General features: G+C 46.8%; 3 protein-coding genes across 6 annotated transcripts in view; 2 read left to right on the top strand and 1 right to left on the bottom strand.

Annotated features, from left to right (window-relative positions):
- Nucleotides 1-1,683, bottom strand: part of FBXO2 (F-box protein 2) — a 4,737-nt gene extending 3,054 nt beyond the window's left edge. Inside the window, exons 1-2 of the mRNA XM_042478027.1 lie at nt 1,459-1,683; nt 376-628 (exon numbers count right to left, since the gene is read on the bottom strand). Of these exons, the coding sequence (XP_042333961.1) occupies nt 376-628 (253 nt within the window). The 5' untranslated portion in view covers nt 1,459-1,683. The remainder of the gene's footprint in view (nt 1-375; nt 629-1,458) is intronic.
- The window catches only part of LOC121936147 (F-box only protein 6-like), a 10,199-nt gene extending 3,973 nt beyond the window's left edge, over nt 1-6,226 (top strand). Inside the window, exons 1-6 of one of the 3 annotated variants that reach the window (XM_042478024.1) lie at nt 1,702-1,873; nt 2,577-2,860; nt 3,660-3,831; nt 4,219-4,308; nt 4,833-4,962; nt 5,988-6,226. In XM_042478024.1, the coding sequence (XP_042333958.1) occupies nt 2,602-2,860; nt 3,660-3,831; nt 4,219-4,308; nt 4,833-4,962; nt 5,988-6,113 (777 nt within the window). In that variant the 5' untranslated portion in view covers nt 1,702-1,873; nt 2,577-2,601 and the 3' untranslated portion in view covers nt 6,114-6,226. Of the gene's footprint in view, nt 1-1,701; nt 1,874-2,576; nt 2,861-3,659; nt 3,832-4,218; nt 4,309-4,832; nt 4,963-5,987 lie in introns of those variants that run through there. The other 2 variants (XM_042478026.1, XM_042478025.1) reach the window with 2 other exon arrangements.
- Nucleotides 6,227-8,020: 1,794 nt separating this feature from the next.
- LOC121936144 (F-box only protein 44-like) overlaps nt 8,021-11,309 on the top strand; it is a 5,072-nt gene continuing 1,783 nt past the window's right edge. Inside the window, exons 1-5 of one of the 2 annotated variants that reach the window (XM_042478016.1) lie at nt 8,026-8,311; nt 9,045-9,301; nt 9,738-9,918; nt 10,190-10,285; nt 10,818-10,935. In XM_042478016.1, coding sequence (XP_042333950.1) covers nt 9,046-9,301; nt 9,738-9,918; nt 10,190-10,285; nt 10,818-10,935 — 651 coding nt within the window. In that variant the 5' untranslated portion in view covers nt 8,026-8,311; nt 9,045. Of the gene's footprint in view, nt 8,312-9,044; nt 9,302-9,737; nt 9,919-10,189; nt 10,286-10,817; nt 10,936-11,309 lie in introns of both variants that reach the window. The other variant, XM_042478017.1, reaches the window with a different exon arrangement.

Below are 11,309 nucleotides of genomic sequence, written 5' to 3' on the forward strand. Positions count from 1 at the left end.
GATTACTCCCCTCAACTTGGAAATGATGCTTCTATTCATGTAAGCTAAAATCTAATTTGCCTTCTTTGCCGCAGCATCACACTCCTGGCTTATGCTTAGTTTATGACCAACCATCACCCTCAAGATCCTTTTCAGATGTACTGCTGCGACTAGGTGGCTATTGGGAGACCCAAAACGGTGCATACGGAGCTATGCGCACATATAGGGGTCTCAGCCCCAGACGGTCAATGGGCCAGATCTTGCTCATGCTGTTGGATCGAGCTAGAAGCCCACCTCTCCCTGTTCACACTCAAGGCCCAAGGTTTCTTTGCTGAGATGCAAGATGGCCGCCCTCCCGCCAACATCATCCCTGTCGGTTTCTAGAACGCCACTTGCCTTCTCCGCTTGGGTTCTTGATTAAGTTCCGCTTCCTCTTGTTCAGGAAGTAAAGCGTCTGCCAGCTTTCAGCCCCTTCCTCTTCCGCCTCTTCCCCAGCAAACTCTTCCTGCTGGCATTTCAGGAGCCAAAGGGCCGCTCCGTCGATCAGGGCCTTCCATTGGGAGCAAACCAGCCGACACACCAAGACCAGTTCGACCGCCGGCAGGGAGGCCAGGATCCGCACCAGCAACGGCTCCGGGAGGGTCTCCATCTTTGGCCAAAGAGAGGGGCAAATAATTAGTTAGAAGGCCACCAGACTTTTCTAGATCAACCTTTTCTTTGGTAGGGGTCTCCTTGAAACATCTTTTATTGCCCCCGATTTAACAGCGGGCCTGTAAATCCACCCCAAGTTCTGGAAAGTTTGCAAACAGCTTGGCAAGGAACCTATTGTGTAGGGATGTTTCGGCACCATGGAGAACGCCCCGACCGCCTGGACAAAATCATGGCTTGGATGGACAATCCCACAGATATGGATGGACTATATTTCAGGATCAGGTTTTGCAAAAAGCCCCATCCAAGCTACTTCTCTGCCCATTCCCCAACCTGCTCCATCACTTTCACAGTTAAAGGACCCAAGTCTGATAAGTAAGTAGACAGTAGGTAGGTATAAATAGAGAGCTAGATAGTCTCATTGGTAGGTAAGTAGATTAATAGAGAGACAGGTAGACTAATAGGTAGGTAGGTAGACAAAACAGACAACCTAATAACTAAGTAAATAGTAGGTATGTAGGTTAATAGCTATACAGATAGTCTAAGAGATAGGTAGATTAATAGATAGGCAAGTAGATAGTAGCTAGGTAGATTAATAGAGTCACTACTAGATAGGTATAAGATAGGTAGGTAGATAACAGAAGGATTCACATATAAGCCTCTCCTGAACCATCTTTTCTGGATGCTGCCATTGCTTTTCCTGTAGATCATTATTATTATTATTATTATTATTATTATTATTATTATTATTTTAATGAAGCAGCAATTATTAAAGAGGGAAAGAGAAAGAAGGGGAAATGGCGTTAAGTCTGTGGAAGAGAAACCCTTTACCTTGAAGACGGTTGGAGGAAGGGTGGCAATGGTTAGGTCTGCAACCCAGCTGGACGTTGCCTCTCTCTCAGAGCCTCCAAAGTGACACAGCAGCCTCTGAGGCTTGGTCCCTTGATGTCAGCATCTCTGAGTGCGAGGAGATGCCAAGAGGATGGCTTCCGGTCTCCTCTGGGTCCCACCTCCTCAGCCAGGCCCTTTGGATTGCATCTGTCGCAGGCAAGTAAAATCGAAGATTGGCATTGCTTTCCTGGCACACAGAGAGAGACAGAGAGCAAGAGAGATGAGTTTTTGCAAGCCAAGCCATGCGCTGCATCTTGCAAAGACAAGGCCCTCGGGGACGTTGGTGCAATCGAAGCTCACACACGAGATTCCAGCAGAGAGGAATGCATGCAAAGAAGGAGAAGAGAAAACAAGGGTGTGTTTCTTCAAGCATTTTCGGAGGGATGTGTAGTTTGCTGTCATGCGTGTAATGGGATTTATGTCGCCTGTCAGGAGGGATTTGTCTCTTTGCATTTGGAGACTTGCGAGTCGAGGGGCTGAAACAGCGATGTGTTTATAAGGGCCTTTGGCGCAAGAATGGCAGCACTGTTTTGCAGCAAGAATTGCAAAAGATTTATATGCTCTGAAGAGAAACCAGAGTAGAATTGCCACACCTTGTTGCAACAAAAATTGCAACATCATGTTGCAGCAAGAATTGCAATGCCTTGTCGCAGCAGGATTGGCCACACTTTGCTGCAGCAAAAAATTGCAACACCGTGTTGCAGTAAGAACTATAACACCTATTTGCAGGACGGATTGCTAGGCATGCTGCCTAGGGGCTCCTGGGAGTTGTAGTAAAAAAGGTAACTTCCCCATGCTTTGCTATTACTCTCATTGGCTCTTTGCAGTACTCCCTGGCAGACGGTAAAATAATCCACCCGATCCAGATGTGGCCACCGATTTAAGGAGTCTACATCTGGCTTCCTCAAGAGAGCAGGCTGGGATGGGATGCAAACTTAAGTAGTAGTCATCCTTATTGAATTTAGTGAGGTTGACATGTGGGTAAACATGTCCCAGATGAGAGGATGAACCAGCTAGGATGGCTTTTCTTATGCTGGCCTCTCTATCCTTCTTTGTAGGCACCTGAAGCTCAACTGAGGAAGGATGGTCAGTTTTGGAGACCTACCAAAAGAGGTCCTGCTGGACATTTTATCCCTGGTCCCTGCAAGGGATCTGGTCTGGAACTGCCGGCCGGTTTGCTCCCGTTGGCGGGACGTGGTGGATTTGGATGTCCTCTGGAAGCGTAAATGCCAATGGGGCGGCTACCATGTCGTGACGTTGGACAACACCGTCCAAGACTGGAGGGCCTTCTACTTCCTCTGTAGCCTGAAGAAGAACCTGATCAAGAACCCGTGCGGAGAAGGTGGGTCACGGTTTGCAGGAAGGTTCAGCCAACCTTAGAAGAAGGAACATGGTTAGAGGTCCCCAGGGAGAAGCCGCCATTTTATAGGACATTGTCTTACTTTACCAAAACAGATATAACACTGGGATCCACAAAATGGTGGCCTCCCAAGCTCTGGAAAGGAGGTTCTTCCTAAATGTGAAATGTGGTTCACAGTGGTGGTTTGTAGCCTCCATGTCAATGCATTGGTGGATCTACACTAGTGAGGCCCAAACTCTGATCCTCTTTTGGACTTCGGCTCCCAGAAGCTTCAGCCATCTTGACCAATGGTCTGGGATTCTGGGAGCTGAAGTCCAAAACACCCAGAAGGGCCAGAGTTTGGGAATCGCTGGACTATGTTTTTGAGGAACTCTCCTAACTTGGTTCAGTATCTTGGAGAGCTCCTTGAAAGCTACTTCTTCCAAGAGTCACAGCCTGAGATCCCAGTGATTCCCAACCTTTGGTCCTCCAGGTGTTTTGGACTTCAACTCCCAGAAGCCCCAGACAGCTTGGCCAACTGTCAGGAATCATGGGAGCTGAAGTCCAAAACATCTGGAGGAGCAAAGGTTGGAAACCACTGCCTTGGGGCAATGCACCTTTGCATGGGACTGGACCTGGGGAAACATTGTCCCTCTCAATGTTTTCAACTTCAGCTCCCATCAGCCTGACTATTGTGGCTCAATGGCAAAGGATTATGGGGATGGTAGTCCCAAACATCTGGAAGACCAAAGGTTGGGAATCACTGGTCTAAGGGACCACGCTTTCTTCCTTTCTCTACCAGGGACTCAAGCCAAATCACTCTTCTCTTTCTTGGTTTCCTTTTTTCCTGCAGAGGGTTTGGACTTCTGGGAGATTGAACCGGGTCAAGAGGATGCTTGGGACTTTTCAAGCTTGGGTGAACCTCCTCCCTTTCCTGGGCAGATTAGGTCTGGATTTGGGGTCTATAGTGGCGGGTAAGTACCACATTCTTTCTTGATTCTAGGTATATCCATATTGCGGAGTTAAAGCAACTTGACGCTACTTGAACCGCCACAACACTATCCTACAAAATCCTGGGATTTGTAGTTTGGTGAGGTGCTCAGCCTAGTCTGTCGGAGAGCTCTGGTGCCTCATCAAACTGCGAATCCCAAAGGCTTTTTGATGCAGCCTAGAATCGCATTGGCTTTTTAAGCCACTGCTGGGTCATGGTCAGAAAGAAAGGAACTTTGAAATCTCCTCCAAATTTTGTCTCCTCCAAACTTGGTTATTTTGGGGTTTTTACCCCTTCCATACCTTAGAAAGTAAGGTTACCCAACTAGAAAGCTTATTTAATGGCTGTTACTTTGCTCCCTCACAACCAGCAAGAAAAAGCAGCTTATCACCTTAAAGGACCATGGCTATTGGGACGAATTGATGGACGAGATGAAGCCAGACATTGCAATAAAGGATTGGTAAGTGCCAAAGCCAAGGAGGGATGGATTTTGCTCACTTCTCCACCTTGAACCATTAAAACAAAGCTGAGCCTTGGTCATCATTTCAAAACAATGCAAAATTCAGCTTCGTTTTAAAAAATCACCCCAATCGGAAGCTAAGGCTTCTAGTTGCAGAAATACATTGTCCTCACTACTATCTGAAGTCTTTCTTTGTTTATGGAGAACTTGAAGCTTTTTCGGACATTAGGAAGACTATTGACGCCTTTTCAAAAATGCCCAAGTTTGGCAGTGATTCCCAAACTTTGGTCCTCCAGATGTTTCAGACTTCAGCTTGGCTGGGTCTTATGGGAACTGAAGTCCAAAACACCTGGAGAACCAAAGTTTGGAAACCACTGTCAGACCTAGAGTCTTCTTGCTCTGAAGGAGCTCCAGATACCTTTGAAATAATGTGCCTTGATTCCATATTTCGGCATATGTTTGTTGTTGTGTATCGCTGTGTCCAAATCACGCTTGGCGTTGTTTTCTGCTTCCACCCAAATCAGGACCGACGTCTTCGACCTTTATATTTATATCCTGAACGTCAAGCTGTTGGCTGAAGATCTCCAAGTCCTCGGTCAGTGCGAAACCAAAGACTTGGATATCATCATGGACGATAACGAATACTGGACCGAGGTAACCAAGACGCTATTTGAGGTTGACTAGACTCCAAGTTTCCATTCAGATGAGGAATGGGAGACTCATGGCTTCCCCAGATGTTGTCGGAGTGCAATGTCCCTTATCCACTAACGTTGGTGAGGCTTTTGGGAGATGCAGTCCCATCACGTCTGGAGGATTTTGCTACAATCTCTAGTAAGGCCAAAGTTTTAGATGTGTCCATCTGTTGTGTTTTAATCTGCCTCGGTCTATTTCAGTGGTCCCCAAACTTTGGTCTTCTTCATCAGGCGGAGATGTTGCAAATCTTACAGAAGGAAAATGGTGATGATGTTAGGGTCACAGGCCTACATTTTGTCTTAGATGTTATCACTTGAGATGGTCCAGAGCAGTGGTTCCCAACCTTTGGTCCTCCATTTGTTTTGGACTTCAGCTCCCAGAAGCTCCAGCCAACTTGTCCAAGAGGATTTATGGGAGCTGAAGTCCAAAACATCTGGAGAACCAAAGTTGGGAAACACTGGTCTAGAGGGATCTCAGTGCAAAGAGAGGCCCTACAGAGACAATGAGCAATAATAAAAGTTGGAAGGGCCAGCATAGCATAGTGCTTTCAGTGTTGGCCTAAGACACTGGGTTTGAGTCCCAGCTTGGGCATGAAACCCACTGGGTGAACTGGGGCAAGCCACAGATGATGGCAATGGCAAACCCACTGTGAGGAGTCTTGCAAAGAAAACCTTATGATATCTCTGCCTTCGGGTTGCCATAAGTCAGAAATGACTTGAAGGCACACAGCAACAACACCAAGAAAATTTCAACTTCCATTGGGATTTACGTTCCTTTCTGGAATAGATCCAGGGCCTTGGAGAGCTCATTGAAAGCTATCCAGAACCTGCAAAGGCTTCTCTGCTCCACCACCATCATCCACCACTGAGCTCTAGCCAAGGCAGATGGTGGTGGAAGTGGCTTTGGGTCTTTTATATCATGCTGAGGATGTCTCCGGTCCTCCCGGATCTAACAATATCCTCCTTTTCTTTTCCTCTTGACTCCAGGTTTCGTACACTTTTCGCAACTGCCCTCGCGGGGTTCGCCACATCCTTTTTGAACACGGCATCACTGGGGTCGACTCCGGCGCTTTAACCAACAGTTGGGTTACCATTGCCCCACATTTGCCATAAAATGAGATTATGCTGCATGTCACCAACTTGCTCTTTTATAGCTTTCTTTTTCGGTCAGGGAAACCGAAATCTGTGGACGCTCAAGTCCCATTAAACACAGTGGCCTAGTAAAATGGTGTCCCTTATTTAAAAAATGGCAAAACCAATGTTTTCTCTTTTTTTTAATGTATATATTTTTGCCATATTTTCAAGCCATGGATGGTTGAATCTATTGATAAAGAATCTGTGGATATGGAAGGCCAGCTATAATGACAAATCGGTGTGTGTGCATACATACATAGGTACTTTAGCAAAATAGGAATATAAAGAAGTGGATGTTTAAGGGGTTCTCTACCTGTTTCTTAGTCTTCAACTAAAGGAGACCCATAGAATAAATGGGTTTTATATCAGTCTTCAACCTCTGGATTGAACTGGGTTCTGTTCTTGGTATATGAGAAGCTTTGGGAGGGAGGCTATAGGACTAAGTTCTTGAAGTGGCAAAAGGTGCAGTTCAGGTTTAGCCCATGTTCACAAAGGAGTGGAAACCTTGCAGAGGTTTCAGGCATGCAAAGCATAGTTCTAGGTAAGAGCTTAAAATTAACCAGAGAAATGTACTTCTCCCAATGCATGGACTCACCACCAGCCAACACTTGAAGTGGCCAAAAGCACCACTTCAGGCCATGTTTGCAAAGGAGTGAAAAGTATCTGCAGGTAACAGATTTCAGGCATGCAAAGCAAAGCTCAGTTTAAGGTAGCAGCTTAACATTACTCAGACGAATCCACTGCGCATCAGACATGGGTCCAGCACCAACCTGCATTGTGCCCAGCCTTCCTTGAAGTGGCAAAAGGCATAGCTTGGTTGTACTGTATGGACTTTATCATATGGGGGAAATTGGAAGGTTAGCCAAAGGTTAATCCGGGATCATCCAAGGTAGTTTATGTAATTTCGCAAAAGATTTTCAGGCGACGTCACACGCAAACGGAAGGCAATCCGAACGCAACTGTGAGACATCCCATGAATAGCTGACTTCAGGAAAATATCAGATTTATAAATCCATTTCCACTGCAAATTCGCAGCCAATTCGCATTTGCGTTTGCATGAAATGCATCTCTGGTTTGGCCATGGGATTACTGTCAGCCACAGGATCCTGTCCTCCCTGCACATGCGCAAAGACGCCAATTCGAAATCAAGATGCCGATGGGTACATACTCATGTGATGCTTACATTCGCATGTTTGTTTTTGCTTCCTTAGGGAAGGACTCTATCCTATCTTACCTAGAAACCCCCATGTTTTACAAACCCATTATTTACATTTCCAGACCTAAAAGTTTGCAACCAAATCTGCATCGTTTTATGACATCTTCCAGGGCTGAAGGGGGAACATGGGGCTCTCTGGTTTCTGATGCATGTCCCATCATCCCTTACCATGGGCCAGACTTTGGAAACCTTGGAAAATGGAGTCCAATAGCATTGAGTAATGGATTAAGACTCTGGAAGACCTGGGTTTGAATCCCTGCTCAGCCCTGGAAACCCAATGAGTGACTTTGGGCAAGTCCCATTCTCTCAGCCTCAAAGGAAGGCAAAACCTCTGAATCAATGTTGCCGTGGTTTAAGCTTTGGACTAGGATTTCCAGGAGATCAGGGTACGAATCCCCACTCATCCGCAGAAACATGGCATTTCGCACATTCTCAGCCTCAAAGTAAGTCAATGGCAACCCTCCCTTTCCTTTCCAAAACAAAATCTTGCCAAGAAAACCCTGTGACAGGGTCACCGTCCGTCAGAAAGGACCTGAAGGCACACAACAACAAATGTCTGGAGTCTGGCATAATACCCGATGTGGATTTATGGAAATGTGGAGGCCACGCCAGCTGGGAACTGAACCAAACTGCTAAAGTGTTTGCTTTCCTCCAAACTCTGCCTGTCTCCTTGCTTTGCATGACCTAAACACTGACGCATTGCATGCAGATGATCTTTGGGAAGTGCCTTCCTGTTGCACATTGCTTGCGGGGGGGGGGGGGGGAACGATACAAGAAGATGGTTTTTTCTGGTGTCTAGGGAAAAGAAGGCGAGGCTAGTGGTGCAAACAGGGCAGGATTTCTGTCTGCATCACCAGCTCCCTTGAAGCCTCTCAGCCCTATTTTCCTGCCTCTTTCTTTCAGTTCTTCAAGAGCTGAGTCCAGGAAGTGTCCTCTGATGTCCTCCTGTTTCTCTGCCCAGGTAATGCTCATGTCTTGGGGGTGGGAATATTGGAAGGGGGGATATTTGGGGCAAGGATGGCAAGGATGTCACTTCATGGCAACAGAAATAAAACTCCCATCATTTCTCCCTTCTCCTTCCTGATCCAAGCTTGGACAGAAGCCCAACGCTGCTCCACCAGCGTTGGAATGCCCATCTTCCTTTGGATAATGTTGAGAAGCACCTTGCTGGTCGCGATGTGGGAAGAGTGAAACCAATGGTGCCGTTTTCACTGCAATTCCCATAAGTCTTGGGCAGAGTCAGGAAGCAGCAGGGAGAGGTGATGGCAGAGTTTTTTTCCAGCCATGTAGGAACATTAACTATATTTCTAGCTCACCTTTCCTCCAACGAGCTCAGGTTGGCATAACTAGTTAAGCGTGTATTCAAGTCTAACGCAGGCATTCTCAACGCTGTTTTGTACTTCGGTTCCCAAAAGCCTCCTCCATCATGGCTTCTGGGAGATGAAGTCAAAAAATCTGGAGAACTACTAGTTCAATGCGATTACCTCTGAGATCAATCTCCTGCACATTTTACTCTTGCGTGCATAGATTTCAAGACTGGCTCATCCCATAGATGATGGTGTAGCCTCCAAACTCAGTGGAGTTGCATCAGATCTCTGAGCATGGAAAAGTGATCCCTGGTCTTGCTTCCGTCTTTCATCTACTCTTCTATCTCCCCCCCCCCCAACATCTTCACTACAATTTCTTTTATGGAGGATGGTGACCATTGAAGACCTTCCCGAAATTGTCCTGGTGGAGATCCTGTCTTGGGTCCCAAGGAAGGAGCTGATCCTCAACTGCCGGCTGGTTTGTTCATGTTGGCGAGATCTGGTGGACCTCCCTTTCCTTTGGAAGCGCAAATGCCAACGGATGGGCTTCTATCCAGAGACATCAAGTGACACCTTCCAAGACTGGAGGACCCTCTGCTTTCTTAAATGCATCAGGAACTTAGTCAAGAACCCTTGTGGAGAAGGTTGGTTCTTGCTCTCCTTAATGCACAACCTCAACGAAAAGTATACACCACTGCAATGCAAAAGTATACACCACTGCAATGCAAAGGATAGGATGCACAACCTCAGTGGAAAAGGTAGGATGCACAACACCCAGCACACAATCGCTATGCAAAGTACAGGACACACAACCACAGTGCATAATGCGCAACCCCCAGCACAGAGCCACAATGCAAAGTATAGGGTGCGCAACCACAAAGGACTCACAACCACAATGCAGAGCATAGGGTGCACAACCGTAATACGCAATGCACAAGGCACAACTCGCAAAGGTGAAGTCACAGAAACAAGGCAATGTGCATTTCCTATCATTCTGCTCCATTCATTGTTTCTTGCTGTTGTTGTTTTTCCTATTGTTTGGTTGGTTGATTTCTATGTATCTGTTTGGCTTTTCTGCAGAAGGCTTGTATTTCTGGTACTTGGATTGGAACAGGTGGACCGCCAGTCTGGAGATCATGCCAACCGAACGCATACAACTAGAGAGACTCTATAACTACAAGTGTTGCATACCGATGCCTCGTCCTCCCCAAGATATCCAGAGATGCTTTATCTTCACCTGTCAAAAAAGCTGCAGTTCAGAGTTGAGCTGGGTTTCCCTTGCTTCCCTCCCCACCTCGGTTTCCCCTCTGGGAATTTTCATGCTGGCTGAAAATGTTGGCCAGAATCCTGATGGGCGATTGTGAATCTATACTTACGCATGTACAACAGCAACATATTCCTGATCCCTATGTAGCCCCTAGTTTATGGGCTGCAAAGGGACCTTGGAAGCCTGACTCTGTTGCGTGACTCTGTGACCATGAACATCCTCAAGGTAGGATTTCAGCCACTGACTGTTTCGATGTGTCCCTCAGGTATGCTTACAAGGGACAACACATCTGCTTACGTGAGAAGGGCTACTCAGACCGGCTGATGGATGAGTTCAGGCCCATCATCCGGGTGAAGGCCTGGTAAGTACCAGAAACTGACTATGAGATGGGACAGTTGGGTGGCACAGAAGATGGTGGTCCTCTGCCGACTAGGATGGTGGATCTCAAATGTCCCTCCTCTTGGTGTTTTGGACTTCTGCTCCTAGAAGCTGCAGTGGTCTTTAGCAATGATCAAGGACCCTGGAAGCTGAAGTCCAAATGAACTGGAGGACCTTAGGTTGAAACTTCCAAACCAGGAGGTCCTCGTCTATCTCAGAAACATCCCTCCACTCAACCAGGTGCATTTGTCCACAAAGGAACCCTGCACAAGCCTTTGCAGACTGCAAACACCTCTCCAGATTTGGGCAGAAATCTTGGGTGTCTCCTAAGACTGGCCAGGAGAATAACATGGAGATCTATATTCCTAGATAGAGAGTAGTGTAGTGGGTTGAGCGTCGGACTACCACTCTGGAGACCAGAAGGTGAATTCCTGATCAGCCATGGAAACCCATAGGATGACCTTCTTCTTGTTGTTCTTCTTTCTTTCCTTCCTTATGCTGTTTCCCCAAAATAGGCACTTTCCTACCTGTCCGAGCTTTCCTTGTAGACTTGTTGTAAGGCTTATGTCCGATGACTTTGAGATCCTTCAGGAATGCTGTAAAGAAAATGATATGTTCAACTGCTGGAGAGAGGTAAAGAAAACTTGGGTACAAGATGCAACAGATCTAGATTCAGCCCACAGGTCTTAGGAGCAGATGAACTGGTCAGATTTCCTTTCCTTGCGGACATCTTCAGAAAGGATGGAGGAGATGGAGGACGGAAGAGGAAAATAGTAGTGGAGAAGGGGTGGTGGGAAAGGTTGGAGGAGAAGGGAAAGCATGGAGGATGGAGGAGGAGATGGAAGAGGAAGATGGCAGCGGAGGAGGCGGTGGAAAGAGGTGAGGAGGGAGGGATGAATGAGAGGATGTAGATGGAGGAAATGGGAGAAGATAGAAGAGGAAGATGGTAGAGGAAGAGGAGGTGGGAAAGGATGGAGAAGGGAGGGGATGGAAAATGGAGGGTGGAG

The sequence above is a fragment of the Sceloporus undulatus genome, chromosome 7, assembly GCF_019175285.1.
Source record: "Sceloporus undulatus isolate JIND9_A2432 ecotype Alabama chromosome 7, SceUnd_v1.1, whole genome shotgun sequence".
Taxonomy (NCBI): domain Eukaryota; kingdom Metazoa; phylum Chordata; class Lepidosauria; order Squamata; family Phrynosomatidae; genus Sceloporus; species Sceloporus undulatus.